The following is an 18,308-nucleotide window of genomic DNA, read 5'->3' as shown; positions in this document are numbered from 1 at the left end:
ACAAGAACACCACCGAATCCATGACAATACATGGTGACTTTGTGACCCGCACTGTTTGCAACAATAGATCCTTAACTATTAACTCAAACATGTCCTCGAAATTGAAATCTTCATGGAGACAATCAAATTGTATGCTTCCTCTTCTTAAAGGTCTGCTTTATATCTGCAAGTCTGTGCATACACACAATGTTTTTGAAAATGGAATTATCTTGGGGCGCCTGGGTGGCTTAGTCGGTTAAGCGTCCGACTTTCGCTTAGGTCATGACCTCGCGGTTCGTGGGTTCGAGCCCCGCGTCGGGCTCTGTGCTGACTGCCAGCTCAGAGCCTGGAGCCTGTTTCAGTCTGTGACTCCCTCTCTCTGACCCTCCCCTGCTCACGCTGTCTCTCTCTCTCTCCTAGAAATAAATAAAACATTAAAAAAATAAAAAAAAAAAAAGAAAATGGAATTCTCTGCAAAAGAATCAAAAAACAAAATTCCTAAAGAGGAAACTGTGGGGGACAGACCTGCATGTGACTCCCGGATGCCCATCTGAGTGTGACACTGATGCCCATGGAATCCTCTCCCCTTCCGGAGCGTGGGCAGATCTGTGGCCAAGGTGAGACAATGCTGTAGCCCAGTGGAGGCCCCAGATCCCACAGGTGATTCTGAGTTAGTTGAAATGGACATGGTCCTGGGTGCCCCTGACTCGGTCACACAATCGTCAGATGGCAGTCCCCCAAAGAAGGCCTGGGCCTCCATGACAGAGGGCTCCCTGTTGGCCCCAGAGAGACTAGCAGCAATGCAGAGCCCCGGGAGCCTGGCCTCATCCCGCCGCCGGAAGGAACCCCATTCTCCCCGCACCCGCTGGGAACTGAAGTCGCACACGGGCTTTGGGTGAGACCAGCTGGATCATGGCACCAGAAGAACCTGAGAGGACCCGGCTCCCCAGCCCCGGAAACTGTGAATAAGAAAGTGTTTTATGTCCTTAATGTGTGCGGTAATTTGTTACACAGCAGTAGAAAACCAGGGCACAAAATAACTGCCTACTACTTTGAAACTCTGTTATATGATTACCTACCAGTTAACTGTGGGGAAAAAACATGCTAATTACATTTTTCCAGCAGTTATCCATTATCTGCTGGATTAATGGCTACCTGAGAACAAACCCATGCTCCATAAACCTTTTTTTTTTTTCTTTAATGTTTATTTTTGGGAGAGAGAGAGATAGAGCATGAGCAGGGCAGGGGCAGAGAGAGAGACACATAATCTGAAGCAGGCTCCAGGCTCTGAGCTGTCAGCACAGAGCCCGATGCAGGGCTCGAAATCACAAACCGTGAGATGATGACCTGAGTGGAAGTCGGATGCTCAACCAATTGAACCACCCAGAGACCCCTACATGAACCTTTCTTTTTTTTTTTTTTTTTTTTTTTAATTTACACATTTGCAAATCTCACACGTTCTCTAGGATCACACAGGAGATGGCAACACCACACAATTGATTTGCCACAGTTTTAAATGATTTTCTCTTTTAAGCAGGCTTCCTGCCCAGCATAGAGCCCAATGTGGGGCTTGGACTCTCAACCCTACGATCAGGATCTAAGCCAAGGTCAAGAGTCGGATTGCTTAACCGACCGAGCCACTCAGGCTCCCCTTGCTAGCCGCAATCTTAAATCTTATTGAAAATAAAACACAAATATGCCAGCGTTAGTGTGGGTTTATGTGTAGGCTGGTTATTTTCTCAGCCCCTTCCATTCTGTCCTTGGCTGGAGCACAATTATGAATACTTTTACGAAGTACTCACTGAATGAAACATCACTTGGTCATGACTTTTTAGACTATGCTACACACCACAGAGACTGAGGATATGATGAACGCTGTTCTTCCCACAATAAGGCCAAGTTTACTTCAAAATAGCAGCCCTTATACACATACAACCAACACTGTTTGGGAACTTTGTGAATGCTTTTATTGTTTATAAAATTTGATTCTAGACCTTACCCTCTAGAGTGACCATTTAAGTTACACAGATTTTCCAAAATACAGTTGTTAAAAAAAACCCAGAATCAATTATAAAATGAACACAGCATTGTGCATGTGAATCTCATTCACTCAGGGAGGTAAGGTCAGAAGAATTTCTATCAGAAATGGAAAAAAAAATGGGCAGATCTCATTACACACACACACACACACACACACACACACACACACGTGAGGGGATGGTTGTGTTAGCCTTCACGTGGTGATCATTTCAAAATGCATATGATATATCGGTTCATCACCCTAAACTTACAAAATGACATCTGTCGATTAGAACCCAATAAACCTGGAAAAGAGCCGCAGGGCCCCTGACATAACCCAGCATGTTGGCCTCCACAGGCTCCGTACCAACACAGCAGGGAATTAGCTCTCGTTATCGTCCGTGATTTCAGGGACTCGGGATGATAGTTTCTGACTTATGCTATTCTTCCCCGGCCAGTTTGTTTTCAGTAACTGATTGCTCACGGTGTCTGTGTATACTTCATGCCTGCAGTATTTCTGACTTGTTTGGAAGCACGAAGATGACAATGCTTAGTATTTCATTACTGGCTTTGAGAATCTATTCGCACCCGGAGCTGCTCTCTCATTTATAATAGCATATTTAATGTTGGTGTCATTTTAATTCCAGCAGCATGTTAATCCAAGGTGACAGCTGTGTAAGCCCAGGTCTCCGGGTCTGATTTTCTCATCCGCAGAAGACGCTGTAAATTGTTCACAATCAGTCACTGATGCCAATGTTCCCACCTTTCAGTGACTCTGGCAAACAGAATGAGCAGGGGCTACCACCTAGGAGGGTGCGAATGGGTGGGCCCTTGACAGAAACGGGCAGCCAGCTATGGGCACATCCTTTTGCTTCAGATTATAGTTGTGGAGGGACTTGAGATTTATCTCCATGTTTCTTAAACAAATAAATTCAAGGTGGGGACACATTTTAAGAACGTGAAGAATGGAAGTCTGCCAGCCTCCAGAGGTTTGGTGGTGAGGCAACAGTAAGGAGAGTCCCTGCACGTTCGAGGTCCTCTATCTCCCCCTGAAACCCGGCCTTCTGTGAGTTCTGGGGACCCAGGGCTGAGCTGCCCCCTGGAATCTGGACCACATGTCTGTTGCTCTCTGTTGCGGGACCGTAGGATGTGATCGGAAAGCACTGACCTTCCAGAGCAAGGGCTTTTCTTTCTTTTTCTGTACAAGAATATTTGGTACCAGAGAGCCATATGGACTAGAAGCCCTACGCGGCGGACCTGGTGTTCATCTCCCAGCAGTCACCCTGCCTTTGGAATGTTCCTGTACTCACTGTTCTTCCTCATCTACTCCACAAATCAGAGCTACTTTTTGCTCAGTATTTTAGAGAGGTCTTTGAATGTGGGCTCCCCACTCGATGGCCTCTACTCTAAATGTCTGAAGCAACAGAATGGGACTTAGAACAGCCAAGAACGTAAGCCTCCCCAGGAAGCCCACCAGGCTGGCTCACAAAAAGACGAATCTGCCGGACCAGGTGCTGCTGCGTCAGCATATCCACAACAGAGGTCAGGTCAGAAGGCTGCTGTGACTTGAGGGAAACGCCAGGATGCCAACTTCCTAACGCAAAGTGATGAGTGGAGTGAGTCCAGGTACCAGAATCCCTATGTCAACACAGATAGGTCACTCTTTCTACAGGGGAGCCACATGGACACCTCCGTAATAACAAGAATACTGCCTGGTAACCAAGGAATCAGAACACGTGAAATCAAGCCTATTTAACACACCTCCAATACACTGGTTTCCCCAGTGGAACTGGACCATAACATCTACTCACTTAGGCTTCTTTGGCAGATATATCTTGGGTACTCACTGCAATTTTAAGATCTATCTATCTGTTCTTCCATGACTACAGCCACCCCACACCATCCAAGCCATTCCTTGTTAGTTGTTGTTTTTTTTTTTTTTTTTAAAGATATCTATTACATGTAATTGAATGACACAATTTGTGGGTAACAACTAGATGTCCGTAAATGCCAGCGAGCAGTCTTTGTCCTTTATCGTCAAGCTGTCAAGCCTCTCCTGGTGGCTGATGGCACAGAGAAAGCCACTCACAGCCGCTGTGATCCTCCAGGACCTGACATTCGTGCCGCTGCCAAGTGGCCATTCTTCCATCCCAGACTCCCACATAATTTCACCCCTCAAATACTACTAATGGCACTTCCTTGATGTTGACCTCTACCTCTGCCTAGGTCTTAAAAACTTCCATAATCAGGTTCCTGCAGCCAACCGTGCTTTTACTTTTCTCCTCGTCACACATCCTCCCTTCTATCCAGACTCCCGTATTCATTATGTCATGAGCACAAAGGTCACATCCATCTCTGCACACCTTCCCTCAAGCCTGCCTCCCTCTGTGCCAACCCAGGTCAACTCAGGTGATCCTCACTTACTAAGTGGCTATTGAGTGACCTGGTGCTGCTCAAGGTGACTCCCCACCTCTTGAGAACCTCAGATTTTACTGGTGTGAAAGCAAAAGATGTACAGACAAAATATAAGAGGTTTTGAGGATGTAAAAGAGCAGACAATTCTGCTTCAGGAAGCTGGACAGCAAGACAGCTTTTATGTAGGAAATGGCATTTAAACTTAATCTTGAGAAATGAAGAAAGGGTATCTAGCAGTAAGGAAAGAAAATTCTGGAGGCTTCTACTGTGATTCCAGCTTTCAATGATCTCTCATTCTTCTGGAAAATTCTATGTGTGTGTGTGTGTGTGTGTGTGTGTTTGCATGTGTCTTAAAATATAAGAATCACACACTATCATCTATGGACTATAGTTTATTTGGGGAAAAAGAAAAAACAATATAAAGATAGAATGTATTAAGGGCCAAAAATAAAGACACATATTGAGGGTCAAGTCAAACCCATCAGTCAGTGTGAATCAGGGCCATGAACCGACTCCTACCACGCCTGGAGGGCCATTCCAGGGTTGAGAATATAAATATTTAGATCACATTTCTATTAATATTTCACAGGTCCTACATGTGACTCTTGTAAGCCATTTATTATAAACAGGAAGCCTGCCTTGCCTACTCTGACTCAATACAGTGTTAAAAATTCAGTACAGAGCCAGTCCCTGGACAGCTGCTGGTTAGTCGGAAAGTAGATCCACTAAGACAGCCCGGAGGTGTTTCTCCGAACTACAGTGATTTTACTAAACCCCCCAGGAAGAGAATTTCTGTTGAGCTGCCATGGGGGGTTTGTTCGGTTCCCTGTACCCAAACAACTAAACGCATACCATCCAGAAAGCCCGTGCCCTTCCGGACGCCTTGTGGTCAGGTGGTTCTGAAGAGGGACTCTTCTGGGAACATCCTTCTGGAACTCTAAAAAATGTTATACGTATTTTTGAAAGAATTCTGAATTCAATATAGGATTTTTTCCCCAGACTACTTGTCTATGATAGTAGTTGATGAAATATTTAGAAAACATAGTAATCCACTGTCAGTGCACTTTTTCCTGATACTTGGAGAACTCAGCCATCGCCAGGACAAAGCAAAACAAAAATGCTCAAGTTACATGAAGTGCAATTCTTACTGCCCTGAGAGGGCTCTGTGGAAACTTAGAGCTTTGTGGAACACAGACAGCTTGAATAGCAACAATATAATCTAAGCTTTGTGTCCTACATATCAGGCATCTGTCCAAGTAGCAGAGGATTAAAAAAAAAAAAAAAAAAAAAAAAAAAAAAAAAAAAAAACAAGGTCCCCGATGTCAAAGAGCTTACGGGTTATGTTTGCGTTTGACAAAATTATAGAATTGGAAGACCATGATCCATTATGAAAATAAATAAATCTGTAGGGGCGTCTGGGTGCCTCAGTCAGTTAAGGGACCAACTCTCGATCTCAGCTCCAGTCATGAGCTCCTGGTTCCTGGGATGGATACCCATGCTGGGCTCTGTGCTGAGCTCAGAGCCTGTTTCAGATTCTCTCTCTTCCCGTCTCTTTCTTCCCCTCCCCTGCTCTCTCTGTCTCTCCCCCTCTCAAAATAAATAAACTTTAAAAAAAAGAAAATAAACAAATCTCTAATGAAAAAGGAGTGTTTTGTAATAGAGGTAACTGTATTTCAGTTGCATGTGGCCCTAACTTACTACTCAGAAACCTGCGGCTGCTGAATACAACACATTTGTCCCTAGTGGTATCAAAGCCACCTGGCTTTTCTTCCTCGCCAATCAATGCCTCTACATAGATAAACAGTTAGTCAACGAGGTGGGGTCAGCTAACAGCTGTGAAGTCAAGTTCATCCACAGTTCCAGGCCTCAGTCAGTACCTCTTCCAGATGGGAAACTTCAGCAAACACTCAAGGATGTGGAGACTCAGTTTCCAATTTATGAAGGAGAGTAAAGGGGGCTCTTTATCAGGACACAAAATCACCAAGATGGTTAAATTAGAAGGTGGGAGAGAGTATGCTGTAGATACGCAAGGATATACAAATATCATTTGCATCCACTTCAGAAACGTGGGGATGTTTACTAAGCTATATATTTACTTTCTGCTGACATTTTTGATCCACTGGTGTGTGTAGACTAATCATGGATCTGAAACATTTAAATATGAATGTCTCCTTAAATAATGCAATTAACTATCAAGAGGCAATTACAAAAGTCTTTTGAAGTTAGCTGAAAGTGCCTTTACATAGTCCTAAGCTTTAATAACTGGCTCAAAACATTTTATAATCATGCATTATTTTCAAGCTATCTTTTAGGGATGGATATTTGATTCAGGTATTTGATCCCATTGTGGGAGCTTGGGGTTTTTTAAACTTAATTACTTTGTGTTTAAACCTAAGAATTTAATGTGAAGTTAATATTATTTTGATTATAGAGCCATCAGCACCACAAATTCCATATTAAAGCTGTGTTTCCCAGATGGCCACGTGATCTGGCTCGAGGTCAATCTTGCAAGCAGAAATTGCATACAGGGTGCAGCCGTGTTTTGTAGGTGACAGCAGAGGGAAAACGGGCAGAAAAGATAATTACTCCTGCCAAATAGGTTATCCTAAGAACTAAATACCAATCATTGCCATTAGTTTTCCCCTCAGAAACTCAGAAAGTTGGTGCTATGTGAAAAAAAAGAATCCATATGATTAGAAAGTGCCCATAAATAGATCCACAGATTCAAGATTTCTCGAAGTCACCCAGAAAAACAGGGTGGTGCAGCAGAAGGTCTTCGAGCCAGGCGGGATCCCTTGTGAAACATGGGGTTAGGACAGCCATGTGACGCCTAATGGACGCTGAGAACAGCACCCTGAAGCGGCCCTCTTGATGTGCGGAGGTGGACGTCATACACAAATGAAGCCCTCAACTTCTAATCTCAAACCAGTCACGTTTTTGGGACATGATGGCCCTTCTTAACTGCTATTTGGGGAAAAGGGAGGGAAGTCAGGATTCTGGAAATAGTAAAGGGACCCTGTCCTTGGTGACAGACTCAGTTACTCGGAATCCCACAGGGCATGTGCTTGCTGCTGGCTATCCATGAGGATAGCCATGAGGATGGAGGGACAAGGGTTCAAAAACTGACAGTCACTCCACTTGGAAATGGCTGGAGAGAAAACAGGCAGCAGAAACGAGGGTGGAGAAAGCAAAGAGATGTGAATGAGGAGCAGAGCATGATACGTTCTCTCTGAAGCAGCCGTGGGAGGGAGCCCCCGAGCTTGGTGACTTCCACACTTAGGGCGGTAGTGAGGACGGGGACATGGACACACGCAGGGGACAGTGGGAAACACAGGCCAGTGCTTTCTTGTCTTTGCTGACAAACCGGAGCAGGATGCGCGAGCTGTCACATGAGCTAAGGTGACCACTGAATTGGAGGGACACGCCAGATGTGCATGGAGATGCTCTTTAGTTACCATGAACCGGAAAGTTACCCAGGGAGTTTTCAAACTCTTTTTCTTCTCAAGTATCCAAAGTTCCCTAAGACTCTAATAAGACACGTGTGACAGCTAAGAAGTGGGGATGAATGCGTGTGGTAAGAAAACAGTCTATGCAAATGCTGATGGAAAACTCAGAGTGGAAGAAAGAAAGAGATTGCAACAGTGTTCATCGTAGTGTGAAAGCAAAGCCAAGGCTTTACAAGAAGTCTCTGGAACTTGCTGCAGAGTGAAATTCTGAAGAGTCAAACTCTAGTAACAAAAACTGTAATTATGAATTGATTGTATAATGCCCCTACTAATTTATTGTTAAAATTAATATACTTGCTGTTTACTGAGTCTTGTAAAGGGTTATTTTCATGATAATGAAAAATTGGTTTTCTCATCTCAGCTACTCTACTTCTATTTTTGCTCAATGTCTTACAAGCCTTTCCCTGTAATTTTGCCCTCTGAGGGGGATTTTAGGCAATTAAATTTCCTTTGAGGCACCTGAATTAGTTCTGTGTCTGGGATAATTATTATCATTTCCAGGCCTTCATTTGCTTATCTGTCAAATAAAGAAGTCAATCTTGATGATCACTAATAGAATCCCATGCTAAAAAAAATCCAAAATTTTATGTTTTTTTGGCATGACATTTGGTGTAATAAAGATTTTTAATCATCAGATTAGTGACAGATTGGGCTATCTGGTACATTTCATTGATTACATAATTTTAATTATTTACCCACAGCTCATGTTTTATTCTACTTGTTTGGGACTATAAGTGGTGGAAGTAACAGTGATCATATTGCAAGTATCTACTTTTGAAGGCACGGTCTCTTTTCCTCCTTTTTTTATATACTTCTTCATCTTCTTCATATTCATCTTTAAAAATATGTTTTGTACCTTGGTTGGTACTAATCGGGGGCCCTAGGGGACATGCTTACAGCCAGAGGCTCAGGTCCAGGCCTGGCTCTAGCAGCACAGACACCTAGGATCTTCGGCAAATCCTGGACTTACTGTGTTTAGTTTTCTCATGAGGACGTGAATGGTGTGCTAAGAAAGAGGTTAGTACATGGGTTGTTTTATTTCATGACATTTATACATAGTCTCCGTGACTATATATATTACACACATGTAATGGACATTCTATAACATAGAAACTGTGATATGTGTATCTGTAGATATAAGAGTAGAGCACTGACGTAGGGTAGACATTCAAAGATATAGCTACTGATTCATAAAACTTTCATTCCAGATCTTTCCTACATGCAAATGTGAATCTTTGTCAATGCATATTATGTTATAATCAGATTTTTTTTAAGCTCAGAAGCTCTTAAAAGTCATGATATTTTCTTTTCAGGTATGGTCATTTTCTTGTGAAAATGTTAATACGCCTAAAAATATATATTTCAAACCATCACATCTGGCAACATCTCTAAATGAAGAATTAAATAGCAATCCAATACACAGCAGGGAGACCAGAGGAAAAAAATATCAGTATTTAAAATGCATTAGCTAAGTAAAATAAATAAATAAATAAATAAATATTATATACATAAATATATATTTTTATATTAGCTAAGTAAAATATATATACATCAGCCAGGTAATTGATGAACCCAAGAAAATAAAACACTGAAATGATGACATCATATGCTACTTACTCGTATAGGTGAGCTGGAAACCCTGGTCGGTGTCGGACCCGTTGGTGTTGAATTCCAGCCACAGGTGATTGGAAGTGCTGTTCAAGACCAGCCCCATCAGCTCATTCTTAGTGAAGGACCCCAACGGACGTGATGAACTGTCTTTTCCATCATAGACCTGAGAAGAAGTCATGGTGTGAATCCCCGTTACTTAATTCTGTTGGCATGTTAGCCATTTTAACAAGAAATTCAAATCTTCAAAGATGTGGTTTTGTGCAGTGCTTGAGAAAGGTATACAGTTTACTGAAAGCCAAATGCTAAACAGTCTTGTTTTGTTAAGTTGCATCATGACCATCAACATTAAAGACACACGGTTTCATCTGTGGTCAGCTCATTCTACCTGGATCACTTTACCACTCCTTCACATGTTTATTTAAATACTTTTACTTGCATTTCTAAGTTCCACTATTTACCTTTCTCCCGCTCCCTCAGAATCCACTTCCCAAGGGTGAAGGGGTGTATACTGTTTTGGCCACCACCTTGTCTGTCAACTATCATGCAAGCAATCAGACACCCCTCCTATCAGAATGTAATACAAGACTGGACAAGATGTGGAAATCTTGTCACATTTTGCAGTCTTTGCGCCTGAGGCGACTTTAGTCTTGAGTCAGTCGTGGTAGAATAATCCGTCCTGTCACAACATCAGAGACGTGTGTTGTCTTCTTCTAGAACACTTTGTATTTGACGTTACCTTCCTAGGTGGTTGTGAAGCACGGGTGTTTAAAAGGAACATTTGAAATATGTGGGAGGCAAGTGGAGAGGCTTGGTTTTGTGCGGATGTTAGAGGTAAGGGAGAGGGGGTGATCCGGGCTGCGTCCCCCACCTGCACTGAGGTAGCCCCTTCCCCCTCGGGAGTGGATGAGTGCCAGCTCATTTCCTCAGTGGGGACTGAGTCCAACAGTTTAGGGCCCAGACCTGCGGGGCAGCTCACAGGAGCCTCTTCCGCTGACAGAGTGGACTGGATTTGCATTTCAAAAGTAACTGAGCATTGAGGCCCCCGACAGCCCAGTGGAGTGTCCAGAATAGAAAGTACAGGGGCAAGGTGTAATCTGCTTGCCTCTCTGAACTAACGCGATGGTTCATATCAAGGAACCATTGGTGTGAACAAAGGTTTTATGAAAGAAAGACTGAATATGTATTATAATGGAAAATACCCAGTTTTTCTTGATGAAAGAAAATCTTAACCAAGTAAAGGTCATGAGAGTCCTCAGTGGACCCCTCCAATGTCTGTTTAGTTCCCCACTGTTGTCCTCCTTACATGGATTCATTCTCACTTTTCTCCTCTCAACTCCCTTCTAATAAATGTTAGGCGGTATACCTTGCTCAACAGACTTACATGTGCATACACACTCATAAAAGAATGCATTTGGAAAAATTAATTTTATGGCCCATTATTTTATTCCTTTCCAATTCAATAAGTACTTGTGTGAGGAGTAGAATCAAATGCCCCACTACTTCTCAAGAAAGGCCAGCAAAAGGCTATCACAGAAAAATCATGGCTTGACTTACTATATGGGTTCATCAGACACGGCGTGTCTGTGACTCCAGATTATCATGAGTTTTAAGTCCAGAGGAATCTGGCTCAGAAAGTTGTGCAGACCTTGTGAGAAAGCTCTGGTCTCACAGCACATACCACACAATTCTCTGTAAGTCACAGAAACCCATGGAAATGAGGGGTATGTGAGCAAGGAGACACTCATGTAAGCTCGATCCTGAGAGTTCTGTCCATAGTCACCTCCGCTGGCCTTGACTGGGAGCGTCCCAGAGATTAAACAGGTCATCTGGGCAGCGTCCAGCCGCCAGAATCCTCAAAGCGACAGCCACTAAGCATGAATCATCGCAACACTGAATTATGGGCTTCTCCCAGACAATAATTCTGTCACGTTTGTCTACACTGCCAGCAATAAGCTCTGCACCTGGCAGTGGGTATCTCAGGAAGAAGAAGTCACACCCCATGCGGGACAGTATTTGGTCAGCCCCCTCAAGTTGCAAATCTGGATTCAGGTTCTCCATGGATCACAAACGACACCCGGGTGGTATCAGAAGTCAGAGACTTGAGTTTTCATTCCAGTGAAATCAGGGGCCAGCCGCAGTAGTTCAGCACAACACTGCTCAGTTACACGCCCGCGTCTTTCTGCGGTGCTGGAGAACTGCTCCCAGAGTCTTGTCACCACAAGGATGTAACTCTCTGCAGCACAAATGCTCCTCTGACGCTGGCATTTAATCCCAGCCTCCACCCAGAGCGAGATGGCCCAGTGAGCAGATGATCACCGGGTAGGAACCCTCAGAGTCCTGAGGGGCAGGGCCGAGGGGTCCTGGAGTGGGGTCATTTCCAAAATTACCTTTGGGTTCCATTATATATATTCCATATTTCATGACATCTCATTCAAGCTGTATTTCTCTTGCATGCTTTTTCCCCCATTTGAAGCAAGAAAACCTGTTTTTTGTACATGGAAATCCATACATAAAATTTTGGTCTTTCTTACTGGATCATAGTGTGTATGAAGGAAAAATGTGAATAGCATTTAAAGCTAAAAATAAGAGAATTCCACTTGAAATGTTTTTGACACGAGATCTGTATTAGCATAGTCCATAAAGTTTATGCTTGCAAAACATTTAGGCATTTCAGATGATTGACAGTTTCTCTGCAATTAAATGAGGTAAACACGGTTTTTGTTTTTGCTTTTTGTTATAATCAACAACTTTACAATGCGTGCAATCACAAATGAACATCATCCGCTTCTCCCGCGGCAATAATATTTACCAGTGTTCATTTTGTGCATTTTCTTTAATCACTCACCTGCACCAAGCATAGTTAATTGTTACTTCCAAGGTTTCTGTAAAGGCTCACTGACTTATAAATTTGAGGTTATCAAAGAATTCAGAGAACAGTTCCTTACGACACAACTTTATTGTTTTTTTTTTTTTTTTTTTTTTTTTAACATGGATAAGAACGTACTAGTTTCTGGCCTGAAAATCCCTTCTTAATTACAGATCTTAATGACATCAGTATGAGCTTTTAAGAGACTATTACAAAAGAACAATGATAATAAACCTAGTCTTCTCACAATGACATTGAAATAGTCAAGCCTGGACTTCGGAGGCAGAAAGGCACTTTAGACTTTAAGTGCCTCTTAAGTGTGCACGTAACAGCTAGCGAGATCAGAGGGGATCCTGGAGGGACCCCTCTTAAACTGTTGTGCAAATGGATGACACACGAGAGGTCATTAACGGTCCCCTCCCCACTGACTCTCCACATCTCTTCCTGGTGTTGGCAGCGTCAGGCGTGTGGAGTCTCCTGAATCTGAGGCACAGCAACACGTGAATCCATGTTGTAAACATCACTGGAAAACCCTAGAACTTCAGAAGGGAATGGAAGAGAGGTGTCTGTCTCCTGTCACACATGAGCTGTGTGCCCTCGGCGGGGTGCTCACTCCTCAGTGGACCGAGCAGGGAGATAGATTGGGTGGTGTCGACCATTAGCCTGATGAGCCTCTTTGCATATTCTCGCTCTACAAATGTCCCCTCCCTGGCCCCCAGATCCTGCAAAGTCCCGGGTTTTCTTGGAGAGTTACAGGAGATGTGAGGAGTATATCAGAAGCTTTATGACTCATGGGGCATTTAGAGGTAGAGCCAGGCTTCATACATCAACGCAAGACGTGAATATTCCTGGAATCCAATCCTGTTGCTCTTTCCTCCTGCAGTCCGTCTACAGGGCGGGTGGTGTGCTGGGTCCTGCACCAGGAGCATGTGCCTGAGGCTCTGGTGCTGTACTGTCTGGGGCACACCACCCTTGTTCCTGGTCCCATTCTAAGAATGTCCCTGTGTCCCGAGAACACAGCTCAGACTTGCCCGCTGAAATTCTGTCTGGCCCGGCAGGACTTCTCCACGTGAGCACTGCTTTGCGGCCTGGGGACAGGGACTGGGCTTGTTCCCGCAATCACATCAAAATCTCTCTCACTCAGAGTGTTGTGACCACATCTAATCATTGAGAAGGACTATGGAAAGTGTGGCTTTGGGGCCCCACCAGCTTTAATAATCACGTTGTGTGCTCGGCGGGATCCAGGACACGTCCACCGAAAGTATATTATTTAAAACTCAAAACATCCCTCAAAGATGGGCATCATCGTGTGTTTTTACACATAAGGAAGCTAAACCTCACAGCTAATCTGCCCAAGATACACAGCTAATAAGTGTTAGGTCCAAGACTGAAGCCTAAGATAGATCAAAGTCTACATTCATGCCACTAAGGAACACGGCTACATTCTGGCTTCTCAAAGCAACTGGCTAAGTAAATGGAAAAAATTATGTTTATCTAAATATGTATTAATATGTATATCTCTGTGTATAGATGAATAGATGGTTGATTTTTTCCTTGAGAAGAAGAGATGGAGTCACATTAAAGATTGTTTTTACCTTCAGAACGTCTCCTTCAAACAGCTGGAAGTTCCGTGCTCTGAGATGGACCCCTTTGCCTGCTTCCGTTTCTATCTGATAGATACACTCGTGGTTATTATCATAATTTGATGGGAAATTTGGAGACAGCAATGTTCCTTCATTTCCTTTGACACTCGCTCCACATTCAGCTAAAAGAAATAGGATATTAAAAAAGAAAGAATTGAAAAGCGGAATGACTGATTTTAATACATAAAAACTCTACAGCCATGACGGTCCTCCCCTCTCTCAATGTATGCTTCTAAGTAACATTGTTTTCGTAGATCGGTGGCTTTTTAAAATTTTTACTGTTTACCAACTGGACAGGAAATATTCTCTATTCATCCATTTTCAAGAAGTCTGATTTATTTTCATAGAGAACCTCTTACTCCAGCATGCTAGCCCACAGAGCCATCTAGAGTAAAATCGCTAGCCCTGAGCACACCGGCCGTGTCACAGAGCATCATATCCCTCTCCATGTCTCATTTCCGCCTCAGGAGATGTCCCTGCCAATACCACTGTGGCAGCTCTGTGGTACTAAAGTAATTCCCCTATATTTATATTTCCCGGCATCAATCAGAACACATTTAAAGGGAATCTAAAGACAAATAAAACCATTGAGCAGCCCACTTCTGTGACACAGAACCGAGCTTGTCTGCCTTCTATCTCAGGGCAAAAGGACATTTGGTGGAGGTAAATGTTATTTTCTTCTGCCATTCTCCTGAGGAAGGCAAAGATAATTCACTTCTAGATCCACATTGCATAAGAGAATATTTAATCAGAGTAAAAATAAAAATAAATATAGCTCTTTACTTTGTCAACTCCGAGAAAGTCACCTAACCTCTCAGCTCGTCTTAAAAACAAAAGGGTTAGCTGAAAGACTCCAGCTTTAAAATCTTCTAAGTCCAAAATCACCATAAAATAATAGAGGTGCCGTATGTGTGTGTGTGTGTGTGTGTGTGTACGCGTGAGTGTGTGGGTGTGTGTGAGAGAGAGAGAGAACAAGAGAGCCCCACTAAATTTTGCACCAAATAATTTATTGGCCAAATTATGTGGCAAGTGCAGTGATTTTTAAAAACTCTGAACAAAATAAGTATGAGTTTGAAGAATAATGGTCAGGTTGAAAAGTGAAAATCAGGGAAATGCACCATTTTAGTGGAAATGAGGATGAGAGAGAGAAGGGACTCACAGTGTGTGATTTTGTGCGGTGTTCTGTGACTTTGACAGACATCTTCTGCGTGCCCATTTTCATTAATTGTGATGTTCTCTAACATCTCCATCTTCCTCTCACAATTAAGAAAATCAGCTACACTTCTAGCCTCCCTGCTAGGAGAAAACTGCTAGAGATTTAAGATTAGCTCATATTGATTTGTGCACTTGGATCTCATAATGTCCCCATGTAGGAGGGTTGGGAGAAAATCAGGAAGATTTTCCAAGAACTTGGGCTCACCTAACCCTTATGTAGTCTTTTTTTTTTTAAGGTTGATTTATTTTTGAGAGAGAGAGAGACAGAGAGAGAGAGAGAGAGAGCGCGCTCACCGGTGCATGAGTGGGCAAGGGACAGAGAGAGCAGGAGACACGGAATCCAACTCAACGAGCTGTGAGATGATGACCTGAACTGAAACCAGAAGCTTAATCAACTGAGCCACCCAGGGCCCCATAACCCTTATGTATTCTTAAGTGAAGACACAAAGTCAGGCTTTGCTCGGGAGCAAGGGAGGACAGTGTTGAGAAATAAACACAAGGAATGGGTGACCCAACAAAATGGCAATGGGATTTCAGGATATTATCTTAGAACTATAGACATATTTATATTATTATATTTATATGTAATTATATATTTCTTAATTATAAAGATCTCTTAAAATAGTTTTTGAAAACTACAAAAGTGTATGGGGAGAAAGGCCAGTGCTGTGTCTCTCGTGCTGGATATTTGACCTTTGAACAGTCCTTCCATGTTAGCAACCTAATGATTCTTAGGCCATTTAAGATTGAAGATACAACTTCTACGTTACATGAAATAAGCATTTTAGGTAAGTAATCTTCTTGGGAAATGGTAATGACTCATGGACATTGGTACTTAATTTTTTGCCTTGTTTTTCCTTTCCTAAAGAAAAAGGATTTTTTAAAACCTAAAAACCAAGATAAATGGAAAGAACATCAAAATAGTAAGGCAGAATATCCCCTTTGGTTGCTCTATGGCTAGAACAGTGCAGCGGTGGGGGGGGGTGTGGAGGGTGCAGACTTAGAAAGAATTAAAAAAAATAAACTCAATTGGATTCTGATAAATGAAATATAAAACCTAGTCACAAATATTAGGGATTTTTATTTAAAATTGACTTTGACAATGATCAATAAAATGAACCATTTGAAAATGAAATTGAAGTCCTTTAATCCATTACTTTATGAGTTTGAAAAGAAATCTTGCAATGGAAGATATAAAAAATACCAATATTGTAGCAAATAGGTTATTTTTAGCCAAGGAAAGCGCTGGAAGAAGGATTTTTATGGCTGTACTAATTGGCTGTGCGTGTTTGGGTTTACCATGCATCTGAATGTGTCAGGTCTATTACTGACTGTGTGCACTGCATGTGTGCACCTCCCTAGAGGTGCCTGCAGGCGAACAGGAGAATGAGGGTCCTGGCCCTCCCTCCGGTCACCATGTGGTCATCAGGAGAGGCTGTGGGCTTCGTTCTTGACTGAATGGGGCCAGGGGGATAGAGGGAGGGGTGGAAGGCCTAAGGGGTAATTAACTGAACACAGTGGTAAGTCCACGCATCTCAACCCTGAAGAGTGGAAGGCGAGCTTCGGCGCTCAGGCAGCTGTAAGGTGAGAAGTCGTTAGCTGTCTTCAGCACATACTCCGTGAGGAAGGCAAGGCCAAGGTGACTCAACTCTGGTGGGTCCCCCAGCAGCCCACCCGAGGGAAGCACTCCTCCTTCCCGCAGGCAGGGGCCCGCCATCTTCACGTTCCTCCACCGTCTGTCTCTGTGCTTCCGCATTTGTGCAGAGTGGGTTTGTTCTCTTGTGTTCACTGTGGCCGGAATTTCTTTCTTTGGTCTTCACACCACTATGTTTCTATTCCTTTCTTCTCCTACACAGATCTGTCACATAGAGAATCTTCCAGAACCAGTCAGAGGTGTCATTTTTCAAAAGTGACAATCTATCATGACAACGCTGATATGTAAACTCTGATAACTGTATTGTGTGTCAGACACTTTCCTAAGTTCTTTACATAAACGGACTCACATTACTTCCCAGGGACCTCTCTAATAGGTTAATAAGCCACATTTTACAGGTGAGGACACTGAAACAGAATAGTTGAAAAACCAAGCACTTTTCCTGAGGTCACAAAACTGGTACAGATCAATTATGGATTTGATACAAACTCTATATACTTAGGAATGGAACTGTGCCCTTTTTTATCCTAATGACGGATACACATCTTAGTTAATAACTCATAATATTATTAATTATGAAAAACAAGGAAACTAAGATAGTATGGGTTTGCTATATATGGGTGTTTCCTTTTAAGGGCTTTAAGTTGGAACAAGTCACCATTTAATTGGAGATTATATGTTTTCACATTAGCATCTAAGACACCAGCCGCATACCTATTTCTCATAATTCAGCAATAAGGGAGAACTCGAGAGAAGACTTTGGCATTTGTATACGTGGGAAGTAAAAAAAAAAAAAAAAAAAAAAAAACTATTAAATCTAAAGATGTGATTTTCCATATCTTTTTATTAGGATTTGGATCCTGGGATTTTGCTTTAAGGAAGAAATATAGTAAGTGGCACTAATTAAGTGCACTATAGAGAAATAGTAAGTGTGGGCCATTACTTGCCCTTGGTAACTGGTAACCCTTGGGGACAGGCAATTTGTTCCTTTAACTTGCAGAAAGAGGGCACAGAAGCAACAGACATCTTGCGTCTCACGCTACCCTCCCCCTTCACAATAAAATCCCACTGGTATCAGAGTCACTATCTCTCATGTTGAGACCCAGTAAAATCTCTAAGTGAACATTCCACAAAAATTCATTTATTTCATATATAACTGAATCTAAATAAACATGACCAGCATCTTTACATGTACAAGGACGAAATTTCATTTTTCTACTATAATATGGTGCGGTGCTTAAAGATAGTCTTTCATGTGAATTTTTCTCCAAGAGTATGAAATTGCTTACAGAATATACAAACTTGGTATGTTAATTTTTTAAAAAATCAACTTCAGTACAGTGTTTTGTACTACATATTTATATACTATGCACCATCACTACTTTATCTATATTCGTATG

General features: G+C 42.5%; 1 protein-coding gene across 1 annotated transcript in view; it reads right to left on the bottom strand.

The window, feature by feature from the left end:
• Positions 1 to 18,308, bottom strand: part of CSMD1 (CUB and Sushi multiple domains 1) — a 467,695-nt gene that overhangs the window by 325,347 nt on the left and 124,040 nt on the right. Inside the window, exons 15-16 of the mRNA XM_039255776.1 lie at positions 13,992 to 14,161; positions 9,537 to 9,693 (exon numbers count right to left, since the gene is read on the bottom strand). Coding sequence (XP_039111707.1) covers positions 9,537 to 9,693; positions 13,992 to 14,161 — 327 coding nt within the window. The remainder of the gene's footprint in view (positions 1 to 9,536; positions 9,694 to 13,991; positions 14,162 to 18,308) is intronic.

This window comes from Hyaena hyaena, unplaced genomic scaffold, assembly GCF_003009895.1.
Source record: "Hyaena hyaena isolate Hyena2069 unplaced genomic scaffold, ASM300989v1 scaffold_545, whole genome shotgun sequence".
NCBI lineage: Eukaryota > Metazoa > Chordata > Mammalia > Carnivora > Hyaenidae > Hyaena > Hyaena hyaena.
The sequence above is the reverse complement of the archived record's forward strand: the minus strand, read 5'-3'. Positions and strand labels throughout refer to the sequence as shown.